Below are 26862 nucleotides of genomic sequence, written 5' to 3'. Positions count from 1 at the left end.
AAACAAAACCAGTACATGATCTAACCTGTCTGTCTGTCTACCAACACACCACATGGATGGATTGGCAGACAGACGGCTGATGGCTGGATGGAAAAACCCAACGCAGAACCAAAACAGGGTCGCGACTGCGTCGAAGCGTCTGCGCGCTCATTGCTAGCGTCGTCATGGAACCACAACTGAGCCTTAACCCTAACTGACCCTGATCCGCCCTGACCCTGACCTGCTGTCCTCAGGCGCCTCTTCTCCTCCTGCTCCTCCAGGGGTCTGAGCTCCTCCGGTTCTTCGTCCGTGGTCCCAGAGGTGGTGGGCTGGAAGTCGCGGAGCTCCGTCTCCTTGTCGATGATGACCCACTCCTTGCTGTCGAAGTCCTCCTCTTCGGCCAACGGCACCGAGCGGATGAAGGCGTTGCTGTGGGCCTCCTGGTCCACGGACGCCACCGAGCCATCCTGGCGCCCGCTCACCTGCCGGTCTCCGCGGCAACCGTCGATGGACAACATCTGGGCCGGCTGAGAGGAGTACACGTGACGCGATGGAGAGCCCAGGATATCCATCCTAGACCTAGTTAAACGCACACACACACACACACACACGCACGTACGCACGCACGCACGCACGCACACACACAAACATTCTCATTAACACATTCACACACACACACACACACACACACACACAAACACAGTTAATAGAGTCCTATAGAGGTGACATGTTAAATTCTTTACATGTTAACTAGTTCATGTGAATGTAAATATGAATAATAGGAATATGAATAATAAGAAGGTACAGTAACCATCCGACTATAGAGCTGACCTCTTAGGTAAAGGTACAGGTAGAGAGCTCACCTGTCAGGTACAGGGAGAGCTCACCTGTCAGGTACAGGTAGAGAGCTCACCTGTCAGGTACAGGGAGAGCTCACCTGTCAGGTACAGGTAGAGAGCTCACCTGTCAGGTACAGGTAGAGAGCTCACCTGTCAGGTACAGGTAGAGCTCACCTGTCAGGTACAGGTAGAGCTCACCTGTCAGGTACAGGTAGAGAGCTCACCTGTCAGGTACAGGTAGAGCTCACCTGTCAGGTACAGGTAGAGCTCACCTGTCAGGTACAGGTAGAGCTCACCTGTCAGGTACAGGTAGAGTGAGTGAGCTGACCTCTGGCCGTTGACGTCCGCGCGTCCATCCGCAGCTGAGACGCGGTCCGACTCGGGGCTGTTGATGCGACGGTAGCGCAGGGACCGCACCTGTGCACCAGGTGACTCTACAGCCCCGCCTCTCCCAGGGGACACTGGGCACGCCCCCCGACTCGCCTCGTCCTCACCAGCTCCCTGGGGACGAAGGAACCTTCAAGCAAAGCTGATCACACCCTAACCCTAATCCCTACCTCCTAATTCTGACTCTTAACTCCTATCCCCTAACTCCTTAACCTTACTCCTAACCCCTAAAGCTGCCTTATCCCCCCTCCCCCTGTATTTTTCCCAAACCCTTTATTTTCCCCTAACATAGTATTAACACATTAACACAATATTAAAAGAGTATTAATACCGTGTTGATACATGATTAATATAATATTAACATAGTATTAACAGTATTAATACTGTGTTGGTACATGATTAATATAATATTAACATAGTATTAACAGTATTAATACCGTGTTGATACATGATTAATATAATATTAACATAGTATTAACAGTATTAATACTGTGTTGGTACATGATTGATATAATATTAACATAGTATTAACAGTATTAATACCGTGTTGATACATGATTAATACACTATCAACACACGATACCTTGGTGAGGCTGATCCTCAGCTTGTTGCGGTTGAAGTCTGTGTCCTCCCAGCCCTCCCCTCCCTCCCCAGGGGCCTGGGGGGCCGGCTCCCCGCTGGGCCGGCCGGGCTGGGGGGCAGCAGGGGGAGCGTTCTCCTGGTCACTCAGATGTTCGTCCTGAAGAACATCGTCCGTGTTCTCTCTCAGTACGTCTCCTCCTGGGACGGAGCTGACCACAGCCCTGGACCAACATGATGTCAAGAGAAGACAGAAGACCATAGTATCATTACACTCCAGAACACTACACTCATCATCATCACATTCATGAATAAACCTTCAGAGGGTTAGGGTCAGGGTCACCTTCACCCAGGACTGTAGTCGACCCTGACCCTAACCCTGCTCTGACCCTAACCCTTAAGGGGCTAGCCCTGGTAATACTGTAGTACTACAGCCCTAGTAATACTGTAATACTACAGCCCAGGTAATAGTCGTTTACATGACACTTGTTTACATGCGTTTACATGACACTCAAGAAAGTCGAATTATTGGCTTAATCCAACTATGATTGGATTATTAAGATGCATGTATACACCTTAGTCGAGCTAAAATCGAATCGAATTGGGTTACTCATAGTCGAATTAAGACCCCTAGATAATGCGATTCATAGTCGAGTTAAGCGTGCATGTACAGTCGAATTGGATTATACGTTGAGTGAGCCGGAAGTAGAAGGAGATGATAGTCGTGTTGTTGTTGTCGCCGTCGGAAAACGAGAAACGGCAATTTATTTAAAAAGGTGGCGCAGAAGATGGAGGAAGCCGGTGAATTTAGTTACCCCCTATAAGAATTGTGTCCCGGCCGCGGGAGATACATTCATTAAAGGTGGAAGCACACAGACACTACGCTTCGATTTCACCCAAGGCTGAATTAAAAGTACATGTTTTTCTAAATGTGGGTCATCAACGAGGTTGTAAAGTAGTAACTTCGGGCACATCTGTCAAAATAAATGTTTTTTTCTCCCGACGTGTTTACGATCTTTATTCATTCATTGCGCCTTGGCGGGGAATGCCGTATACGGATGGGCGGCGGAGGGGCTGCTCCGGCAGGAGAAAGATGTTTTCAGTAGACAGCTGTCAACTCACTTCGGATAGGCGATTTATTTAAAAAGCTGGCACAGAAGATGGAGGAAGCCGGTGTCGTGCCAATGTAGTTACCCCCTATAAGGAGTGTATCATCATCAACATGCATTCAGTACACACTACTCTTCGATTTCACCCAAGGCTGAATTAAAAGTACATGTTTTTCTAAATGTTTCTCATCAACAAGGTTGTAAAATAACTACAATCTTTATTCATTCATTGCGCCGCGGCCAAACTGACGGGGGTATTCTCTGATATTATGAATCTTACAGACTGCGTCGGGTTCTCCAACTCTCTGGTACTTGTTGTGGAAGTACCAGAGAGTCGGAGACTCTCTGGTTTTCTCGCCCATGGGAGAAAAAGGAATTGGGGGAAATTAACTTTGGCTTTGACTCTCTGAAGTCCAGATTGAAACGAACATGGAGGAGAAAGCGATGTTTCAGCAGACAGCTGTCAGTTCACTTCGGATCCATATCATTTCTCAGACGCTCCATTGTTCCGACCTCTCGGTCGTATGCGGACTCCTCCGCCGGCAGAGCAGAAGTCCGCATATGAGGTCGGAACAATGGAGCATCGGAGAAATTATATGGACCCGAAGTGAACTGACAGCTGTCTACTGAAAACATCTTTCTCAAACTGAGTTTGTTGTTGCTGGTGACGTAGAGAGGTCAACCGGTGGCTCTATTACCACTAGTTGAAATGGGCACAGCGCCACCTATCGTACCGGGGCATCACACGCTTCGGCCAATGAATTGATTTACTCACCGCCATGTATACCCGGTCAATTGCAGTTGTCCAATTGCGGAGCATAGTCGAACTATGGCTTTAATCTGGATTAAACTAATCTGGATTAAGCTGTGCATGTAAACGTACTGAGTGTAGTACTACAGCCCAGGTAATACTCAAGAACTACAGCCCTAGGAACAACCCAAATCAACTAGTAGGGTGCTGGGTGCTGGCTTATGAATTGTTGATGCGTGGAATGAGTGTTACATGACATTACGAGTTTTACTGTTTGATGACTGAAGGATGTTTTGGTCGTTACCCCAAGACTGCGGCAGTGGGTCGCGTATTGTGCTGTGGTTGAGTGGAGGTGCTGGTAGACAACGTGACATCACTTCCTCCCTTCTCCCAATCAAAGGGCTCGTTCTCTGTGATGATGCGTTCCTTCATGCTATTCTCAAACACCGACATCAGCAGCTAGAAGACAGGACAAGACAAAGCTAAAGATAACAACTAATATATTTAGGACAAGACAAAGCAAAGATAGCAGCTAAGACACAGCTACATCTAATGGCTAATGTCTATAGGACAAGACGAACAGTTAATATATATAGGGTGCAACAAAGCTTAAGCTAATGGCTAATGCCTATAGAAAAGGGGGTTAGGTATTTGCTTCTTAGGTTTGGTGTAGTGGTATACAGACCTGGTAGTCAGGTTTGGTGTAGTGGTATACAGACCTGGTAGTCAGGTTTGGTGTAGTGGTATACAGACCTGGTAGTCAGGTTTGGTGTAGTGGTATACAGACCTGGTAGTCAGGTTTGGTGTAATTAGTATACAGACCTGGTAGTCAGATTTGGTGTAGTGGTATACAGACCTGGTAGTCAGGTTTGGTGTAGTAGTCCAGGGCCAGGACGTGTTCCAGGAAGATGGTGAACTCCGAGGGCATGTGTTTGAGCAGCATGCGGTGATCGTAGCGCTCTTTGATCTGACCCACTTGTTCCTGGACCACAGCAACAAAAACAAAGCCATCGTTAGAATTCACAGTTAAAGTTAGCAAAGAGTGTATACGTTTACAAATTTAAATATCCAAATGTTAATATTTAGTGTAAACACAATGGTGTATTTTTACAGATGCAGAATGTGGCTAGCTATATAATATTTATATATAGACATTAGCTATGGATCGTTCGTCATCGCCATATAAAAAGCCCTGTAACATTGAATGATTTTTTACTTATATATATATATATATATATATATATATATATATACAGTATATATATACGATAAACATATATACATATAAAATTAATTAAAATTACATCTTATATCTCACCTTATCCTTGATTTTTCGCCATGGCAACTGGCCAACAGCAAACTCCACCAACATGTAAAATAATGACCACAGATCGTCATGGCGACCCATTTCCTAGAAACGATACAACACAACAATATGAGTTTGGTTTCAAGAGTGAGATGGAGGGTTAGTAAGGATGGTTTCTAGTGTAAAATGAAGGGTTGATACTTCGGTTTCTATTGTAAGATAGAGGATTAGTAAGTATGATTCTAGTGTGAGATGGAGGGTAGTTAGTGTGGTTCTAGTGTGAGACGGAGGGTAGTTAGTGTGGTTCTAGTGTGAGACGGAGGGTAGTTAGTGTGGTTCTAGTGTGAGACGGAGGGTAGTTAGTGTGGTTCTAGTGTGAGACGGAGGGTAGTTAGTGTGGTTCTAGTGTGAGACGGAGGGTAGTTAGTGTGGTTTTAGTGTGAGACGGAGGGTAGTTAGTGTGGTTTTAGTGTGAGACGGAGGGTAGTTAGTGTGGTTCTAGTGTGAGACGGAGGGTTGGGGTTAATAAGGAGGAACTGACCTTGTTCTTATGAGCATTGACAGATGCGTAACGGACCGTTCCTCTGAAGCCTGCCACCGTTCTGGGCTGAAGATAGGCACAAAACAGGTCTCAGATCTCAACATAAAGTGAATGATGGAGGGTTACCCCAATAGCCCTAACCCTAACGCTCACCATAACAATGACCCAGCTAAAGCTAGGGAGTATGTGGTTCACTTAGTGTTGAGTAAATATTATATTAGTTGATTTTGTCTTGTAGGGATGATCTGATAGCTGTGGAAATATGTGATGTCAGAAAGGCAATGGCTCCTTAACCTCTAACCCTAACCTAACTTTAACATTTACCTTAACTTCCTAATCTTAAAGTGTTGTAAAATGTGTATTACTGTTCAAGCTAATCCGATCTCAAGTCATTTCAACCTTCTGCTCCTTGGGCCTAGCCCTAACCTCTTAACCCCAGTCCTAGCCCTAACCCCTTTTCCTTAACCCTGGGCCTAGCCCTAACCTCTTAACCCTAGTCCTAACCCTAACCTCTTTACCTTTACCCTGGGCCTTGTCTTAACCCTAAACACTTTACCTTAACCCTGAACCTGGTGGTTAAATAGGAACCCATCCCAGTCCTGGAAGTATGAATTGGATTCCTCTGTTACTGTAGAAGAACACTCACTTCCTGTGGTTCCCATGGGAACAGCTGGTTACCATTGGTAGCTGATGGAGAAATGGGGCAGCATGCGGGTCAAAATCATAAAATCCAAAGGAACTGAAAGAAAAACAAATGAAAGTAATAAAAAACAACAACTAAATCAAAAAGACCAAACAATGTGATGAAACTTAAATTCTGGTGCTGTAGGTGGTGTAGGCCAGACTAATCCCTAAATACCTTAATAATTTGTGTATTTTGTGTGTATTTTGTATAATAATTTGAGTGTTACTTTTTATACAGGGCCTGTCTGTCAGCGGTTAGCGAGTAAGTGAGAATATCTGTTCTGGTTGCCTGCGCTGCCTCTTCTGAGACCATTTGGAGACCACTCCCAGCTTATTTATGACCTTTCACGGTATGTCCTCCCCGATTGGTTCAGGGAATCCACCCCCATGTTACTCTGAAACCGTTTACATTTTATTCTGTTAATTTTAATCCTCTAGCGGGTTAGGGTGAGGGTGAGCTTATGGTACCTAACCCTAACCCTAACTAGCTAGGGGAAGCACAGTGGTTAGCACCGCAGCCTCACAGGGTTAGGCTTAGCTAAGGGTACCAAACCCTAACCCTGGCTCATCCCTGGGGATGTTATGTTCTGCCCATGTTCACATGGGTTTCCTCCGGGTGCTCAGATTTCCTCCCATACCACAGGAAACATGCTAGTTAACACTCCCATAAGCTAAGCAAGGGCTCTTCAACTGGAGTCGGTTCTTGTGCGTTAAACAAGAACTGCTCCTAGCTCCTTGCTAGAATAGGTTAAATGCAGAGGACGAATTTCCCCATGGGATCAATAAGTTGATTAGATCCACCCTATTCGCTGACCAAAAGGCAGTTTTATAACTCTCATTATGTGCTGCATTGGGCTTCTATCCCTGCAGGGTACTCTTCCACACACACACATTGAGCTGCAATCACTCAACAATTCCAAAGGAATGATAAGGTTGATCCTGGTATCTGTACCTGATGAACCAGTTTGAAGCAAGTCATGCTGAGATTGTGAGGGACTATGCACATTTGTATGAACCATCAAGCAGGGACAACAAGGACACAGAGATGATGGAAATGTAAAATGTTAAACAATAAACAAATCCAAATATTTAAACAAACATCACAGTGCCTATATTGTACCCTGTCGAAATTAGTATATAAGTATATCAGGGCCTTAACCCTAGCCCCAACCCTTCTACAACATCTACAGCTGATTAACAATTTTTAACATATTCAAGTTACTAACCCTAACACTTTTTTTCCTCTTTAATTGACTAATCCTAACTCTTCTTTAAAGGGCCCCTACTATACCACCAGGTATGAGTGTGATTAGTTATTACAAGCCGTAAATCTAGGTGGACACTCCCATTTTTTGATATCACCAAGTCATAAGGCTGAGCAGATTTTGAAACGGCTTGTAATGGCTCATTACACTCAAGAGGCCCTTTAATGTCTTTAACTCACTAACCCTAATTATTTTGTAACACCTTTAACTAACTAACCCTAGTTCTTCTTCATTCTTAACTGGCAAAGACTAACCCTTCTTAGTCAGCCCCATATTAACCCCATAATGATTAACTCACTAAACCTAAGGCAACCTTTGCCAACCGCTATCACATCATTTTGTTCTCACGACTATGAGTATGTATATGGCCGCGTAATCCTTCTATAGCATCTTTAACTCACTGGTCGAACGTCTCCGGTCGTGTTGGTGTACTGTCGCGCCAGACCAAAATCCAGCATGAAACACTTCCTGTAGGTGGAAGGAAGCCGGCCCATCGCAAAGTTGGACTGTGGAAACAGAATTTACATTTAGTTCATTAATGTTGTCCCGAACCAACACTGGATATGTGTGAGGGCTAGGGTTAGGGTTAGGCATTTCAAACTTGGAGTACATGTGGTTTGGTAGATTGACCTTAGAGGACATGTGGTTTGGTAGATTGACCTTGGAGGACATGTGGTTTGGTAGATTGACCTTAGAGGACATGTGGTTTGGTAGATTGACCTTGGAGGACATGTGGTTTGGTAGATTGACCTTAGAGGACATGTGGTTTGGTAGATTGACCTTGGAGGACATGTGGTTTGGTAGATTGACCTTAGAGGACATGTGGTTTGGTAGATTAAAACTTGGAGGACTTGTGGTTTGGTAGATTCAAACTTTGAGGATATGTTGTTTGGTAGATTTCAACCTGCCTGGCAGGGCACAGAGATTGACGTACCGGTTTGATGTCGCGGTGAAGAAAGCCCACAGAGTGAATGGCTTCGATGGACTCCAGGATCTGTTTCCCCAGGCGTAAAGTCGTACTCATGGTGAACGTTCCCCGCGGTTGGCTTCTCCTCAGGTCAGCCAAGTTACGGCCCTAGAATACAACAACTGGTGTTACCCCCAACTATACTAACCCTAACTAGACTATACTGAACTGCAAATATATGTTTTTTGGAAAAGCCCAAAACATTTTTTTTTCTTTTTGAGTCAGTTACAGCAGAGCTTCAATGTAAAGCGGGTCGCAAACTGCCGCATCAGGCAGCATCGTGTTTAGGTCTTGTCCTGTTTAATTTAAAGAGCACTGCGATACACACCCAGGTTTGAAACGGTGCTGGAAGTTATAGTCAGCTGTATGGCTGGATGACCTCCCTTGGGTCACTCCAGGGAGTCAGGACCTAGGGCCAATGTCAGGGAGTCAGGACCTAGGGCCAATGTCAGGGAGTCAGGACCTAGGGCCAACGTCAGGGAGTCAGGACCTAGGGCCAATGTCAGGGAGTCAGGACCTAGGGCCAATGTCAGGGAGTCAGGACCTAGGGCCAATGTCAGGGAGTCAGGACCTAGGGCCAAAGTCAGGGAGTCAGGACCTAGGGCCAATGTCAGGGAGTCAGGACCTAGGGCCAATGTCAGGGAGTCAGGACCTAGGGCCAAAGTCAGGGAGTCACCACAGGGAGTCAGGACCTAGGGCCAAAGTCAGGGAGTCAGGACCTAGGGCCAAAGTCTGGAGTCACCACAGGGAGTCAGGACCTAGGGCCAACGTCTACAGTCACCACTAGGAGTCAGGACCGAGGGCCAACGTCTGGAGTCACCACAGGGAGTCAGGACCTAGGGCCAACGTCTACAGTCACCACTAGGAGTCAGGACCGAGGGCCAACGTCTACAGTCACCACTAGGAGTCAGGACCGAGGGCCAACGTCTACAGTCACCACTAGGAGTCAGGACCGAGGGCCAACGTCTACAGTCACCACTAGGAGTCAGGACCGAGGGCCAACGTCTACAGTCACCACTAGGAGTCAGGACCGAGGGCCAACGTCTACAGTCACCACTAGGAGTCAGGACCGAGGGCCAACGTCTACAGTCACCACTAGGAGTCAGGACCGAGGGCCAACGTCTGGAGTCACCACAGGGAGTCAGGACCGAGGGCCAATGTCTTGAGTCACTACAGGGAGTCAGGGAGTCTGGTCTCACCTGCAGCTGCATCACTACGTAGTTGAACTTGTCATTTCTCCCACAGCCGATGAATTTGCACACATGGTTTTTACCTGGCAAGGGAGACATGGAAATCGAGGGGTCAGGGATCAAACATCATTTTGTTTAAGCTTTACTCAGCAATACGGATTTGAATCTAGTGTTCCCTTCATATGGCTGTCCAACTAGCCATTTAGATAATAATTATAACATAAGTTATAACTCCATATTATTATAATTATTGCTATTATTGTCTTATTATTATGTGTTGTGTAACAGTGTTGTTATGAGACAGTGTGTAGAGATAGAGAGCCAGCGAGACAGGCAGAAAGAGAGATAGATGGACAGACAGACAGACAGACAGAGAGATGGATGGATGGACAGACAGATAGTGAGACAGGCAGACAGAGAGAGAGATAGGAGAGACATAAATGGCGAGATGAGAGAGAGATGGACCGAGAGACAGACAGGCAGAGCGAGAGACAGAGAGAGACAGACAAACAGCGAGGAAGACAGACAGACAGAGAGATGTACAGACAGACAGACGGATATACAGACAGAAAGACAGACAGAGAAATGGATAGACAGACAGAGAGATAGATAGAGAAACAGAGAGATGTATGGACAGACAGACAGACCGACAGACAGAGAGAGAGATTACGAAAGAAAAGATAGTGTTTGTTATACCCTGCAGCTTCTTGAGGACCGCGACCTCCATCTTCAGAACCTGTTTGGGTTGTTGGGCCGACTCCACCTTCAATGCCACGTTCTCCCGCGTCAGCAGGTCCAAGGCCTCGTAGATCTCCCCAAACCCCCCGCCACCGATCTTCTTGAGCTGCATTCATCAGGATGGTTAGCTTCTCCTTCAGACATGGCTCCATACAGTACTCATATACAGCATTACATATACTGTGTTACATATACATATACACAGCATTACATAAACATATACAGTGGGGATGCACCGATTGTGAAATTCTGGGCCGATACCGATACCGATGTTTAAAATAACAATTTGGCCGATAGCCGATACCGATACAGATGTTTAAAATAACAATTTGACCGATAGCCGATGCCGATACCAATGTTTTTTTTGTTGTTGTTGTTGTTATTTATTCCACCTTTACATGCACGTTCTTGCCTTTGACCTCAATGAATTGAAAATGACAACTTTTCATCTGATTGCTCCGGACTCGCCATTTCTACTGCTTCATCGAATCTGTTTGGTGTTTGTGTGTGCGTGTGTGGGTGTGGCACGCGTATCCTGGCTTGTGTGTAAAAACACTGGCTCTGATTGGCTACCATGAAACATGACTCTGCCTTAGCCAATCATAATCGCTTATCTCGTTGTTAAACCAGCCGGTCTCCTCACTAGCAGTTTGTGTGAGCAGCCAGGGGTGCATTCGGATTACGCAGTTTATTCAATCAATTCATAGTAACGCACCGCATTTAACAGTCAGTAACGGTAACGGTGTTGTAACAACGGAAACAGTAATTAGTTAGATTACCCGTTACTGAAAAAATAACGGCGTTATTACAAACACTGATCAAATCATCAGCCATTTGAAAAGCAGACATGGAGAAGTGTACAACGATTACCTGAAAGCCGATAAAAAACAGAGAAATGAACGGGACACCAAGAAAGCACAAACCACCACCAGCAAGACTCAGTCGATAACCACAGCAAAAAAAAAAAAATCCCCATGGACAGTGCCAAAGCTAAAGGGATCACTAACAAGGTGATGGAGTTCATCGCATTAGATGACCAACCTTTCTCCGCTGTAGGGGTTGTGGGGTTTCGAAGCGAAAAGGGTTTCGAGTGAAATGTCACTGGAACATGTCTTACAAACTGCATATCGCTGATCTTTCTCAGAGACAGTGAAATACTCCCACACGACCAACATTTTCTTTCACTTTAATTTGTAAACAAACACGTGCGTGCGGCACCCGCCCGCTTACGTCATCACGCCAGAGGCGTGTCCAGCCAGCGGCTGTTATGGGTGGTATTATTAGTAGCCTACCACCTGTTGCATCTTCTCCGAAATTGCAAGTCAGACCGCAAAGAACCAACACAACATTTAGCCAGCGCAAAATTTATATGACACAACAGATAAACATCGGCCACTGCCATCGGTGAATGTCATCTTATTTCCCGATAGGCTGATGGCAGTCAACAGCGCAAATATCGGCCAATACCGATGTTCGTCCGATAAATCGGTGCATCCCTAATATACAGTATCATATACTGTATTTCATATACCTATACAGCATTACATATACTGTGTTACGTATACATATACTGTATTATATATATACTGTATTATATATACATATACAGTATTACATATACATATACTGAATTTCATATACATATATAGTATTACATTTACATATACTGTATTATATATCATACAGTGGAGGCTTCTCCAGTGAGGAGAGGGAGGAAGATCCTCCTTAACATTGTTGAGAATAAAAAATGTAGATTGCCCAGACTACTGTAATGAATTAATGCCCTTAAATATGACTAATTTAATGCCTTTGTATATGTAATGTTTGTTTCCCTGGGTAAAGGGACATTAGCACCCCCTATCGCCTATTGAATATTACTTCGGGGAGGGCGTTCCTCCCTCAGCCTCCATTCACTCCCATTCATTTCTCGGAAACTACTGGCGGCCGGTGGATAACATGGGGTTCAATGGGAGAGAGGAGGAAAGTCCTCCTCTGAGTGGGTGGGCCTAGCTAAGGGATCTGAATCGCGTCAACTTCTATTCACGAATACGCTCGAGCCCTGGCTGCGCTAATGAACCAATAAGAAGAAGTCCTGGCTGCGCTATGAACCAATAAGCAGGAGCCCTGGCTGCGCTATGAACCAATAAGCAAGAGCCCTGGCTGTGGAGCAGCTCGGAGGGAGGGTTTATCCCCTCAAGTCTCTACACTACGAGAACCAACAAAGCCGCTCAGTCGTATGCCTCGTTTCCACCGAGCGGTGCGCTACTGTTCATTGCGGTACAGTGCGGCTCTGCTTATATTGGCGTTTCCACCGGGCGTTGTGGTTCGATGCGGCTCGGTCCGCATATTGGTGTTTCCACCACCAATAGTTGGGCAAGGTCCTGAAATAACCGCGTTGGGTTACCAAACCTTCTGAAAGGGTGGTGAAAATGTGGCGCTACACACACCGTTATTCTGAAATCACTTTAAATATATCCCGTTTGGTATGACCAGGTCACTGATATCTTTGCAACACAAACAGCGAGGAGGATTGACTTAATCTATAAACGAACACCATGACCAACATTCTGAAACCTCCATTAACATCCACATTTGCCTCAAACAATGTTAGGCTTACAGCCCATGTAAATAGTTGTGAAATGATGTTCTTGTTGTTCTTTTAATTGTTTGTTGCTCTGATCGTTTGATATTGTGGAAAGGATGTTAGTGAATGATTCAGAGCATGCTGCATTTTAAATGGAATCACTTTTGGTATTAATTTTTCTTAAAACAATTGTAGCTGAAAATAAACATAGCCAAATTACAACCAATAGCAGTCATTCAGTCATTGAGGGCAAAAATAGGCCCAATGATAGACCCAGATTTTTTTATTTAGTTTTACAAATCAAGTGTAGGCCTGATTTGACTAATTGGCTTTGCATCCTTTCCTTCTGCCCTTGTAGTCCAAGACATGCTGCCCACCAGCTTTAAAAGTACAATAATGCCACTGGTGGATTTGTATCAATTTTATACACATAATTGTCCCTCCCTTCTATTTTGTAGTTCACCAAAACACCCTGAAACAACTTGAGTCTCACATACTTATGCCACCATACGCGCAGGCCAATGGCAACTAAGCGCGCAGTCCTTCCTCCCTCACTTTAAAAACCACCAGCCGCCACTGATATCATATACTGTATTGCATATACATATACTGTAGTTCATATACATATACAGTATTACATATACATACTGTAATACATCTACTGTATTAGATATATGTATATATACACACAGTATTACATATACATATACAGTATTACACATACATATACCGTATTATACATCATATACAGTATTACATATACATATACAGCATTACACATACATACTACATACTGTTTGACATATACAGTATTACATATACATATACAGTATTAAATAAACATATTCAGTATTAAATACACATGCAGTATTCTGTACTGGATAGCAGTGTATCATCTGTATGGTTTGCGTGGAGGTGCTGAAGAGGACTCACCACTTTCCACCGGTCTTTGACCATGCAGTTGGGGGGCAGGATGTCCACCTGCTCACTGGTCCCGTTCATGTTGCCGTTGTCACCTGGCACTAGGCACTGCATCTGCCAGCTGGACAGCACACGCGCAGCTCCCAGTTTGAAAGAGCCATTTATCTGACAAAGGAAGCGGGGAGTCGTTGTTTAACGGCAGGACTGGACACTTTTCCTCCCTTGCTGTGTAGACCTACCCTTCCTCTTCCTCATCTGTCCTTACTCTTTACCACCTCGAGTTGTATACTGGGAGCTTCCCACTACCACCACAACCTGCTGGGGACTAGGAGATGCCCAGTCCAACCAAAGTCTTCTATTGGTTTTACTGTGAGCTGCCCAATATAACAATAGTCTTATACTAGTTTAACTTGGAGCTGCCCTTTACAACCACAGTCTGCTACTGGTTATCCAGGGAACTGCCCAGTACAAACCCGATCTGCTACTGGTGGACACTAGGAGAAGCCTAGTACAACCAAGGTCTACTACTGGTTTTACTGGGAGGTGCCCAGTACAACCAAAGTCTGCTACTGGTTATACTAGTAGCCACCCACCCAGAACAACCCGTCTGCTACTGGTTATACTGGGAGCTTCCCAGAATAACCCCAGCCTCGTATCGGTACCAATGGGAGTTGCCCAGTACTTCTACAGCCTCCTACTGGTTAAACTGGGTGTTGCCCAGTATAACCATTTTCTACTACTGGTTATAATGGTAGTTGCCCAGTATAACCACAGCCTGCTACTGGTTCTACTAGGCGCTGCCAACTACAGCCATAGCCTTCTACTGTTGGACTGTGAACAGCATCCAGTCTGAGTGGTCTAATACACACATTCTGTAGTGGTTTACCATACCTAGCATGGTTAGCCATGCTCTAGTACAATCCCATAATATAGTAGCTTAACATACCTAGCATTAAACCTGAGATCCAGAGGGAAGTATAATATAAGAATGTTTTACTAAATAGAAAAAGACAGAGCTTTTTTCAAGAATTGTAGCAAACATTTTGATTCTGAATCTAAATATTGTCTTTCTCTTACCTCATTTCAAGGGGACTAGTTAGTATATAACCAGCTGTACATGGCTTACTACATCTAAAAAAAACAACAGGTCAATACAAAGAAAAATACTACTTCATTCTGCAATCTGAAACGTCCAGATACAGTGGTTTGGCCTACCCATACCTACATGTCTACATGTAGTCTACTGGTATCTCTCACCCTAACCTAAATGTATACATGTAGTCTACTGGTATCTCTCACCCCAACCTACATGTAGTCTACGGGTATCTCACCCTAACCTACATGTATACATGTAGTTTACTGGTATCTCTCACTCGTATCTCTAACCCCAACCTACAGGTATACATGTAGTCTACTGGTATTTCTAACCCTAACCTACAAGTATACATGTAGTCTACTGGTATCTCTAACCCGAGGAAATTGAATACAGTCGTAGGGTTAACCCTAACCCTATCACCATGCAGGGGGTATCTTTCTCTCAATAATGATTAATAATTAATTGTGTAAAAAATGTAAAAAAATACTAGATTTGTATTATATTTATTACGGAAAGTCCCCAAACCATGCTAACCTGCATGCATTAGGGCTAGGGTTAGCTAGCCATTCACTGTGCATGCAGAGCTTAGCTGCACATCATCATGCCTGGCCCAGCATTTAGACATTCGCTCTGTGATCTGTCCTTGTTGGTCTGAGACCGTCCAATGCAAAAGGCCATCCAGTACAGTCATGGTTTGGCTGGCAGTGTTGACGGGGATCAGTCTGTAGGAGTCTTTGAAGAAAGATCTGCTGCTCATGTGGTAACCCTTCCTATGTCCTAAGAGATTAAATATATATGATATAATACTAACATACAACAGCTAAGAACTATAAACTTGTTCCTCTTCAGTTTTTAAATCCAGCGCCGACCACAGTGAGGTTTTATATGAGAGATTTACAGAGATTAGAGCTGTATGGTATTAGAGCCTCATGATATGAAAGCTATTTGATATTAGAACTTTATGATATGAGAGATTTACAGAGATTAGAGCGTTATGATATTAGAGCTTTGTAAAATTAGAGCCTCTTGACATTAGAGCTTTATGATATCAGCGCTTTAGATATTAGAGCCTTATGATATCAGAGCTTTAGATAATAGAGTCTTATGATATCAGAGCTTTAGATAATAGAGCCTTATGATATCAGAGCTTTAGATAATAGAGTCTTATGATATCAGAGCTTTAGATAATAGAGCCTTATGATATCAGAGCTTTAGATAATAGAGTCTTATGATATCAGAGCTTTAGATAATAGTCTTATGATATCAGCGCTTTAGATATTAGAGCCTTATGATATCAGAGCTTTAGATATTAGAGCCTTATGATATCAGAGCTTTAGATATTAGAGCCTTATGATATCAGAGCTTTAGATAATAGAGTCTTATGATATCAGAGCTTTAGATAATAGAGCCTTATGATATCAGAGCTTTAGATATTAGAGCCTTATGATCTTAGAGCTTAACAGTTATGATAGCTTTACAGATATTAGAGCGTCATGATATAATGGCTTTATGATAATAGCACTTTATGATGTCATAGCTTCATGATAGTAAAGCTTTATGACAGTAGAGCTTTATGATATTGGAAGATTACTGATATTACTGCTCTATGATGATTAGTGCTTTACTGGTTTTACACCATTATGATTTTAAAGCTTTACTGCTATGATAACTTTAATGATGCATGACCTTTATTATAGCTTTATAATATGAGTGCATTATATTATAACTTTAGGATATTGGACCATTAGGAAATTGGAGTTAGCTCAATATTAGATTGTTAGGTTATTTAACTGCTGGTTTTATTAGTTGGATTGTATACATATATTTGTAACCTTGTTTTACCACAGTAGGCCTTTATAAGAGTTAAGTAGTTAGAAGGCTCATAGCTACACCATATACCATCATGTTACACATGATGGTATATATTATGTGTATATATATTGAGGTATTATACATGATGGTTTATATGATGTCTATATGTTTTCTAGTACATATGATGGTATATATTATGTGTATATATATTGTGGTAGACATGATGGTATATATTATGTGTAAGTATATTGTAGTGTTATACATTATGGTGTATATTATCTGTATATTTTTATTCTATATGTATTCGGTAGGGCTAGTGTTATGTTACGTCTATATTAATGGTAAATGGTCCTCATTTATATAGCGCTTTTATCCAAAGCGCTTTACAGTGTTGACTGACATTCACCCATTCATGCACAATATACACTATATGTATTCTGGTAGGGCTAGTGTTATGTAACATGTATATGTACTCTGGTAGGGCTAGTGTTATGTTACGTGTATATGTACTCTGGTAGGGCTAGTGTTATGTTACGTGTATATGTACTCTGGTAGGGCTAGTGTTATGTTACGTGTATATGTACTCTGGTAGGGTGAGGGTTATGATATCTATAGGCTGTGCAGCAGATCTGTTCTTCAGAACATGCGTGGACACCCAAACAGCAGGGGGTGTAGGCTATCTGATCAACACATGTCTCCACACATGTCTTGAGGGGAAGTGCAGCAGGGGGAGGTACTGGGGAACACCCAGGAAGCGACTGCAGCCAGTGTGACCTCACCATAGTTACAAGCTCCTTCAACACCTGACGTCTGAGAACAAAGCCACAGCCGGACAAACTCACTCTGTTAGCCTACAAGCCAAACAAAGTCAAACATTACTCTCTACTATGCAAACATACCAGCAACATCACAAGAGGCTCCACGTTAGGGGCCATTTGGTGGAGAGAATGGCCTTTCCTAAATTACATTTCATGTTCCAGTCCTTGACCAGTCCCCAATCAACTGTAAGTGTACTTCAAAAACAACATGTTGATTGAATGATAGAACAATAAGGAATCTATGAGACATACATGAATATGGATTATAAGGATTATGTAATACATACATATGAATAATAAGGAATGTGTGATACATAAATATGAATAATAAGGAATGTGTGAGATATATATGTATATAGATGAATAATAAGGAATGTGTGGGAAAATAAATAGGAATCATAAGGAATATGTGTTGTATAAATATGAATCACAAGGAATTAGTGGATATGTAGGGTTACATATGAAGGGATGTACAAAGAGAACAACGGTGTCGGTCAAACACAGGCCGCACAGACTGCAGTGCAAAGTCATAGCTTCTCGATACGCATGCGTAGTAGAACTAACTCTTGTTCAACGAGTTTGCAGTAGAAACTGATCATCCGATCAATATTAGGCATTTCATTTATCCATATAAAGTTTCAATCGGAATGACTACATGAAAACCAATTGAATGAGTTGTACAGAAGTAAACGGTCAGAAACGACCTACCTGCCAAAAGGACGGCACCTTTTCCGTCTTTTGGGGATCTTCATTTGTAGTTTTAGTTAGACACAAAACGGCCCACTATGGCCTCAACAACCACAAATAAGAAATAATTCCAAGTGAAATGACTAATGTCGCATAAATAGTCTACCAAAACACGTGGCTGCTAGTCGAGTTTACAAATGCGTTGTATTTACACAGTTTCGGATAGCATGTTATTTTTATTTATAACATGCGTATTTTAATTCTGGATAGTGACCAAACGCCAACATGAGTTGTGTTCAAGCCTAGACCTATAACAGACGCATCAATAGCCTGCATGACAAGTTCCCATCCAGTCACATATTCCTGGTTGGTGAATATCGTTTCGACTCGACGCAATAAGTCCGTTTATTTGAAGACAACAATCCGTCCTTTGCAGACTAAAGTCATGATGTCCCGGATCAGAGATGCTCCGCAGTGCAGCGAGGCGCTCCTACTGCCGAGACCCACCTAGTCCTACCCCTTTTCCGCCAACAGGGGGCGTAGTTTACAACTAACCCATCACCAGCCCTATGGGCCTCGTCTGGATACACAAGAAGACTACATATACAATATATATATATGTGTGTGTGTGTGTGTGTGTGTGTGTGTGTGTGTGTGTGTGTGTGTGTGTGTGTGTGTGTGTATGTGTGTGTGTGTGTGTGTGTGTGTGTGTGTGTGTGTGTATGTATATACATACATATATACATCCTATATAGGACTACACAGCCCAGAAGTATACATCATAAGAGATATAGGGGAGCTTTTGAAGCGTCGAGATGACTTGCAGCCTAAATACCATACAGGTATCGTATCTAGGTAGGCTAATGAACAGTAGCCTATAGTATAACACGTAGACTAGGCCTACACCACATTTAGCCTGTAAGGGCGCCTTACCCCATATTATTACATTGGCATCATGTCAATGTTGGTATCATAAAACACATACCGATTTGTGGGCAATAGGATTTCGTCGTTATTTAAAAAAAGAATCGCACCTACGTTTAGTGTCGGCCTTGCGAATAGTCCGACTTAAACAATGACTTTCAGGACGGGATTTCCAATATATCATTATAAAGGTATGAGAGGGTTAGGGTAAGTGAATATATAAAACACATAATTGTGCTCCATACCTGATTATCGGAGCCAAGATGCGGACAGTCACATCCACTCGCGCTCCTCCATTTTCACGGCATCCTCCTTTTCCTCGGAGCCATTCGTCTTCCCAGCATCAGCATCCACACACACACACGCGCTCGCTCGCCCACACCCAAATACACACACACAGGCGCGCGCGCGCGCGCACACACACACACACACACACACACACACACACACACACACACACACACACACACACACACACACACACACACACACACACACACACACACACACACACACACACACACACACACACACACACACACTTTTTCTTCGGCGCCTGTGAATTTATTTCGCGCTGTAGACGACTGCCCCCTGGCGCAATTGCTGCATCATTTCATTAAAAAAATTTTCATTTCATTTCATTAATTTCATTAAAATTCAAGCCTATATATTACACTTGTATTGTGCAATAATAACGTATGACAAGATTTTGTGAAGGCATTGATTATTGAGAAAGGCAGAGAATCCAAATGATAATTTTCCAAATTAGTAGGCAAATATAACCAATAGATGTGTCATGCAGGATGCTTTCATGTCTATTAAGCTGTATAAAACAATACCTACCCCTAACCCTGTAAGCTTCATATAATAACTTACCCTAACCCTGTAAGCTTCATACAATACCTACCCCTAACCCTGTAAGCTTCATACAATACCTATCCCTAACCCTGTAAGCTTCATACAATACCTACCCCTAACCCTGTAAGCTTCATACAATACCTACCCCTAACCCTGTACACTTCATACAATACCTACCCCTAACCCTGTACGCTTCGTACAATACCAACTCCTAACCCTGTAAGCTTGATACTTTGAGCCTAAAACCTAACACTAACCCTAATCATCATGTTAGGAGGACCAACATGAAGAGTGACATCATGTTAGGAGGACCGAAATAAAGAGACATCATCATGTCAGTGTAAGAAGGCTTGAATAATCTGATCACAAATTCATAGACTTTTTCATGATGATTTATTTAAAACTGATGGTTAAAAAAACTGAGGTTAATTTTATAACTGTGAGTATTTGTTACAAGAAGATAAGAAACAAACTTACAAGTTACAATGAACAGCAAAACATAAAAACGTAAAATAGGTAACAGATTGTATAGAGAATTTTAATTGTCTCTTTCAATAAATAAGACTAGTTTGCTAAACCTTTAACTTCAATCAGCCTCTATCTCCAAATAGATGGAAGAGTGGTTGGTTATCAATCAGGGTCTGTATCTGTCCTTTCCCTCTAAGAGAGATGAGTCATGATGCAACAGGCAGCAAAAATGTATCTCTGCAAATCTCAAGAGTTTAAAATCAGTCCTGAATCTTACCTCTGCTTTCTATTCACAAAGGTTTGCTTGTCGAAGGTAAATAAACAGGCAGCACGACTTCTTAGGAACCAAATGAGCAGAATAGGATACGTTTTGGAACCCTAAATAGGGCTTCTGTTGGATGAGAACCCTAACGCACAATGAGAACCCAAGAGAACCCCAGATAACCCTAAACCACCTTAAGAACCCAATCCCCCGTGAGAACCCCAGAGAACCCTAAGCCACCTCAAGAACCCCAGAGATCCCTAACCCACCATGATAAACCTTAGAGAACCCTAAGCCACCTTAAGAACCCCAGAGAACCCTAAGCCACCTCAAAAACCCCAGGGATCCCTAACCCACCTTAAGAACCCCAGAGAACCCTAAGCCACCTTAAGAACCCCAGAGAACTCTAACCCACCTTAAGAACCCCAGAGAACCCTAAGCCACTGAGAACCCCAGAGAACCCTAAGCCACCTTAAGAACCCCAGAGAACCCTAAGCCACCTTAAGAACCCCAGAGAACCCTAAGCCACCTCAAGAACCCCAGAGAACCCTAAGCCACCTTAAGAACCCCAGAGAACCCTAAGCCACCATGAGAACCCCAGAGAACCCTAAGCCACCTCAAGAACCCCAGAGAACCCTAAGCCACCTTAAGAACCCCAGAGAACCCTAAGCCACCATGAGAACCCCAGAGAACCTTAAGCCACCTTGAGAACCCCAGAGAACCATAACCCACCTTGAGAACCCCCGTTGTCTGGCCAGACGACTTCACCTGAACATGGGAAGGGACAGACGGTGTGAGGGGGTGCAGACGAGATGTATACAGTAAGTACAGTGTACAATAGGTTCACTGTATACAGTTTAGTAGGTACACAGTACAGAGTGTATAGTAGGTACTGTATACAGTAAGTACACTGTATACATTGAGTACACTATACTGTACAGTACAGTGTGCAGTACACTGTATACAGTAAGTACATGGTGCACAGTAGGTTCACAGTACACAGTAGATACACAGTAAACAGTACACTGTGTACAGTATACAGTAAGTAAACAGTACACAGTAGGTGCAGTGTGCAGTACAGAGTACACAGTACACAGGTATATACATGACAGAAGCTCCTAGGGGTCTCGATGGAGGAACCAGATCTCGTTCCGGCGCTGAGCCACCCCGGGGTTGTTGTACACAGCCACCATATAACTGTCCCGCTGGAAGTCTCCAGACGGGCCCAGATGCTCCCACAGCTGGTGGATCTGAAGGGACACCGTCTCCTCTGTCGTGGTGCCAGAGAATGTCCTGAATCAGGGCGGGAAGAGATCAGGGCTCAGCATCTTGTGCTACAGGGTGTAAAGCGAGGGAGGGTTAGATAGTGCAGGATGTGTGTCTATTAGGGATGGCTCACAATAATCAATCATTAGTTCATGTTTTGTTTGTGTTTTTGTGTATTGTTGAAAGCCTACCATTATCTGAAACATATTCATCTTTGCTATTGTTTCACTAAAATACAGTAAATAGCCTGTCCTAAATGCTGATGGAGTGTTGTAAATGTTTAACAGTGACTGAGCGGAACCAGCCATATTGGCTGAACTTTACAACTGTAACTATTTTAATAGCAGAACACTTCTTCGGCCACCAGATTCCTTGGCACGTCACTTCTGTTCTTGTTTATATTCCATTAATCAGATCTGGCTCACGCTATCCACCCATATAATTGGCTGTTTGTGAGTCTCAGTCCTGATTGGTTCACTGATGTAAATTCCCTGATGGCCTATAAACACTGATTGATAATCAGTGCAAAAGCTACTGACTACCTGGTAAACCCAGCCTATTTGATTACACAACTCTGTACAGCGTTACTTTACGTTGTTAGCTGTTATCACCTCCCAATGTTGCGCCTTATGCAGCCGCAAAGACGGAACTGACCTGGCCAGGATCGGGAAGGGAGGTCTGAAGACGATGGTCACTTCCGGGTCTGCAGGCTCGGGAGGGTTGGCTTGGAACTCGGACGGCAGGTAATAAGCAGTTACCACGTCCTTCTCAAATGTGCTGCCGTCCTGCATCAGGTGGATGACGGTGACTATAGGTATAGTCATTCCCAGGTAGCGGCCTGTTAGGTCCAAATAGTTAAATGTGAATGCATTATTTAAATTCTTGCATAGTTTTTTATGTTAACTTACAAGGTACTAATATTTAAAGGTAAATTCCAAACTGGTAGACATTGTCATTCCAAGGAATATGAATAGAATTTACATAATCTTGGGCAATTATTTGCTTAAAATAAATGACACGGTAGGCCTTCTACAGTCAAATGGTTACATATTAACTGGTAAAGGTTGCCGCTCTAACAAATGTAAATTACATCAGGCATTATTTCTGTGGATGTATCAAAACTGATTCAAGCAATATAAAAAACATATCAAGACTGTATCGAAACCGTATCAAGCAGTATCAAAACTGTATCAAGCAGTATCAAAACCGTATCAAGCAGTATCAAAACCGTATCAATCAGTATCAAAACCATATCAAGCAGTATCAAAAGCATATCGAGCCGTATCAAGCCATATCTAAACCACATCAAAATGAAACCATATCAAGTCGTATCGAACTATGACTCCATCAAATCGTATCGATCTGAATCGTGTTTGTGAATGGTGACCCCCTCTGCATGTGGTCTACCTGCTGAGTTCTCCTTGCAGATGAAACGCATGAGCTTCATAAAGGCGTTGGAGATGCTCTGCTCATACAGCTCATCCCCCTGTGTGACACTCGCCCACAGCCCTCCTGGACACACCTTCTCTTCAATCTGCCCCTACACACACACAATATGTAAAAAAACATGAAAAAAACAAACAAACACAATAGCATTTGTAGAAAATTCTGACGTCTAGAGGTTAAGGTTAGGGCAAAGCCAATCTCAGACACAGACACATCCCATCATCTTAGGCTGATTTACCTCTGGGTGCCATGGGCAATATTTCTGAGGCTGAATAAAGGATATACCATAATCTTTGAAGGTGTTTCAAGTCCAGACGACATTTTGGCTAATCTCTAGCTTTCAAAGAACCCAACAATAGTTGTTGGGTTTCGAGATTGTTGCTCCCCACATAGACTATTTACCTGCATGCAAGCAACGCCTGCTTAAACGTTGATTGGTCAATACTACTTGGGAGTACAAATGGAAACCAGTTTCCAATGCGAAAAACTTGTCCCATTGCCTATATATTCTGCAATCATATGCAGATATCTGTTTATAGACATCAGTGCAACGATAACCCTTAACAAAGATAGAATTATATTAACATCTAGAGGTACTATGACTGAAAGTATTTTTATATTAACAACTAGAGGTTCTATGACTGATAGTATTATACTAACATCTAGAAGTACTATGACTGATAGTATTATATTAACATCTAGATGTACTATGACAGATAGTATTATATTAACGTCCAGAAGTACTTGAGTGTTTCCATGGTTTCTGATTGGGTTATATTAGGACCTTGTCCTGGCAGGAGATGTTTGTGAACGGGATCTGCTCCCTCTGCTGGTTCTGGCGGGTCATCTCCTGGATCGGTGCAGTCATTTCTGTCAAGACAAGAAATCAAGAAAGTTGCCCAGGCCACTTTGATTTCAGTATGATGAACAGGCGTGTGGGACAGGCCTCCACCTGTAGGGACAGACACATGATGAGTACGACCCACTGCCTGCCAGTGGCTGAGGAGGCGCTGGCTCTCCATCTCCTCTCTGGCCTCAGCCCCGTCAGCCGTGTCCTCCGCCATTTGTTCATCGTCCAATCCATCAAGGTCCTCCAGAGAGATGAGAGCCATTGATGCTGCAGACAGACAGAGCCAGAGAGAGACAGACAGAGCCAGAGAGAGACAAACAGGCAGAGGCACAGACAAACAGAGAGGCAGAGACAGACAGACAGATGCACCAACAGACAGAGGCAGAGAGACAGACAAGGTAAGAGGACGACTGAATAAGCATAGCCTTAACCCTCTCCAAAAAACAGACAGCATTTAGACGATCTTCAGTAAACCACTTTATATGTATATAACACTTTAATAGAAAACCAAACATCAAAGCGGTGAACTATATGATATAAATACTTAAACAAGTCGAGCAGTCACTTGGTCTAGGGTTGTTAAAATGCAACAAACCTGTTCAAGCAAATGTAGAAATCACAGATGACCACAGGGACGATAACAGGGACTTAATGTTCCTCCTAATCTACATAAGGACATAAGGAGGAACATGAAGCAATTCATCGTATATAATAGCGACTAGGGATTATCGACAGCAAATCACCTGGTCACTTCCCTGGTCCAGGACGTCTTTGAAACTGCGGCTACTTATAAATGATAAACAAAGGCCTTAACGAACGTATCTATAATATAGGTAATCTGTGTCGTCAAAACAAAGTGAACTCAAACAGCCCCCCGATCTATCCACGACCAATAATAATATAATAATCGAATCATGCATTTCCAAGGCTGGAAACTGTTTGTTTTTGGTAAATGTTGTCATTTTACGGACTAAATGTGTCGTCGGACAATATGTTACCGGACAATAACGAACTGCGTATGTTCGGTGAGGTCTATTTTTCCTCGACAGACATTAACTTACCTAGTATTGATATTAAAGAAATATGATTTGGTCTTACCTTAAAAACAACTTAATATTTCTGGTTGACCTACTATCTGCTTCGCTTCAGCTAAACAGGAAAATGTCACGTGATCGTAGAGCCGCCTCGTCTACACCCCAGATAGAAACCCTCTCGGTACACCACATAGAAACCGTATGGGTACACCCCCAGATAGAAACCCTACCGGTACACCCCCATATAGAAACCCTATGTACACCCCCAGATAGAAACCCTATGGGTAGGCTACACCCCCACCCCCAAATAAACCTATCGGGTACACCCCCAGATAGAAACCTGATTAGCTGTCCAGTAGTGGGTCAGTAGGTCTAGTGGGTGTAGTAGTGGGTCAATGGGTCAATTAGTGGGTCAGTGGGTCTATGAGTGAGTCAGTAGTGGGTCAGTGGGTCTATGAGTGAGTCAGTAGTGGGTTAGTGGGTCTATGAGTGAGTCAGTAGTGGATCTACTGGGTCAGTAGTCGGTCTAGTAGTGGATCTAGTAGTTGGTCTAGTCATGGGTCAGTAGTGGGTCTAGTAGTGGATCTAATAGTGGGTCAGTAGGCCTAGGTCTAGTGGGTCAGTAGTGGGTCTAGTAGTGGATCTAATAGTGGGTCAGTAGGCCTAGGTCTAGTGGGTCAGTAGTGGGTCTAGTAGTGGGTTAGTAGGTCTAGTGGGTCTAGTAGTGGGTCAGTAGGTCTAGCGGGTGTAGTAGTGGGGCAGTAGGTCTAGTGGATGTAGTAGTGGGTCAGTAGGTCTAGTAAAAGGTCTAGTGGGTCTAGTAGTGGGTCAGTAATCAGTCTACTAGTAGTCTAGTCGGTCTAGCAGTCGGTCTAGTAGTGTGAACAGGATATATGTATGAAATATACAAGACTATAATTGGATATACACTACATGTAACACTAGATTTATAGTAACACTACTAACATTATATAATATATACAGTATATATATGTGTTAAAAACCAAAAAGGCAGGAATAATCAAACCGTCGAACCAAACAAAAGATTATTGATTGCCTGCAAACGATCAGGCAGCAGTTTGGGCTTGTATAGCTAACGTAATTACTTTAAATAAAGCATTATTATAACATAACACAATAGCACTGACTACAGGAGGGACCCTGTTATGTTGCAGGAATAAAGTTACACTTTGTAATTGAAATGTTATTAAATATGATACAACTGTATTACATTTCAAATTGTATGCTGCAAGTGCTCCACCTACTGGCTATATGGAAACAGAACCACCGAGGAAAAGTACGTTTCATATTGGATATTCTTTTGATATTCCACATTCGTGGAAGGGCTCATTAGGGAACTGGGTAAACGTACTTCTTCTTATGAAGACAACACAATTTATTTTTATGTTGGATGAAATATAACTTTTATGATATATGTTAGCAATTAAATATTATATATATATAATATTTAATATATAATTAAATATTATATATATATAAT

The 26862-nt window shown here is 43.0% G+C and overlaps 2 protein-coding genes across 4 annotated transcripts in view; both read right to left on the bottom strand.

The window, feature by feature from the left end:
- The window catches only part of ttbk1a (tau tubulin kinase 1a), a gene marked incomplete at its 3' end in the record, with an annotated part of 35057 nt that extends 15534 nt beyond the window's left edge, over positions 1–19523 (bottom strand). Inside the window, exons 1-13 of the mRNA XM_084465994.1 lie at positions 19423–19523; positions 13853–14005; positions 10294–10441; positions 9607–9680; positions 8375–8515; positions 7842–7946; positions 5492–5557; positions 4963–5055; positions 4501–4626; positions 3949–4103; positions 1789–2008; positions 1147–1319; positions 221–558 (exon numbers count right to left, since the gene is read on the bottom strand). Of these exons, the coding sequence (XP_084322120.1) occupies positions 221–558; positions 1147–1319; positions 1789–2008; positions 3949–4103; positions 4501–4626; positions 4963–5055; positions 5492–5557; positions 7842–7946; positions 8375–8515; positions 9607–9680; positions 10294–10441; positions 13853–13954 (1741 nt within the window). The 5' untranslated portion in view covers positions 13955–14005; positions 19423–19523. The remainder of the gene's footprint in view (positions 1–220; positions 559–1146; positions 1320–1788; positions 2009–3948; positions 4104–4500; positions 4627–4962; positions 5056–5491; positions 5558–7841; positions 7947–8374; positions 8516–9606; positions 9681–10293; positions 10442–13852; positions 14006–19422) is intronic.
- Positions 19524–20411: 888 nt separating this feature from the next.
- On the bottom strand, positions 20412–25604 carry soul4 (heme-binding protein soul4). 3 transcript variants are annotated; one of them, XM_084465477.1, is made up of 7 exons: positions 25426–25604; positions 24923–24992; positions 24430–24594; positions 24262–24347; positions 23439–23571; positions 22686–22869; positions 20412–22058 (listed from the first exon to the last, which is right to left on the bottom strand). In XM_084465477.1, the coding sequence occupies exons 3-7, from the start codon at positions 24587–24589 to the stop codon at positions 21884–21886; spliced, it is 738 nt and encodes a 245-aa protein (XP_084321603.1). In that variant the 5' UTR covers positions 24590–24594; positions 24923–24992; positions 25426–25604; the 3' UTR covers positions 20412–21883. The 3 variants fall into 3 exon arrangements, with proteins under 3 accessions (XP_084321603.1, XP_084321604.1, XP_084321605.1); XM_084465478.1 differs by having other exon boundaries at positions 24923–25604; XM_084465479.1 differs by lacking the exon at positions 24923–24992.
- Between the last annotated feature and the right edge of the window lie 1258 nt (positions 25605–26862).

The sequence above is a fragment of the Micromesistius poutassou genome, assembly GCF_964030765.1.
Source record: "Micromesistius poutassou genome assembly, chromosome: 3".
Taxonomy (NCBI): domain Eukaryota; kingdom Metazoa; phylum Chordata; class Actinopteri; order Gadiformes; family Gadidae; genus Micromesistius; species Micromesistius poutassou.
Note: the sequence above shows the minus strand (reverse complement) of the source record. Positions and strands in the feature narration are given on the sequence as shown.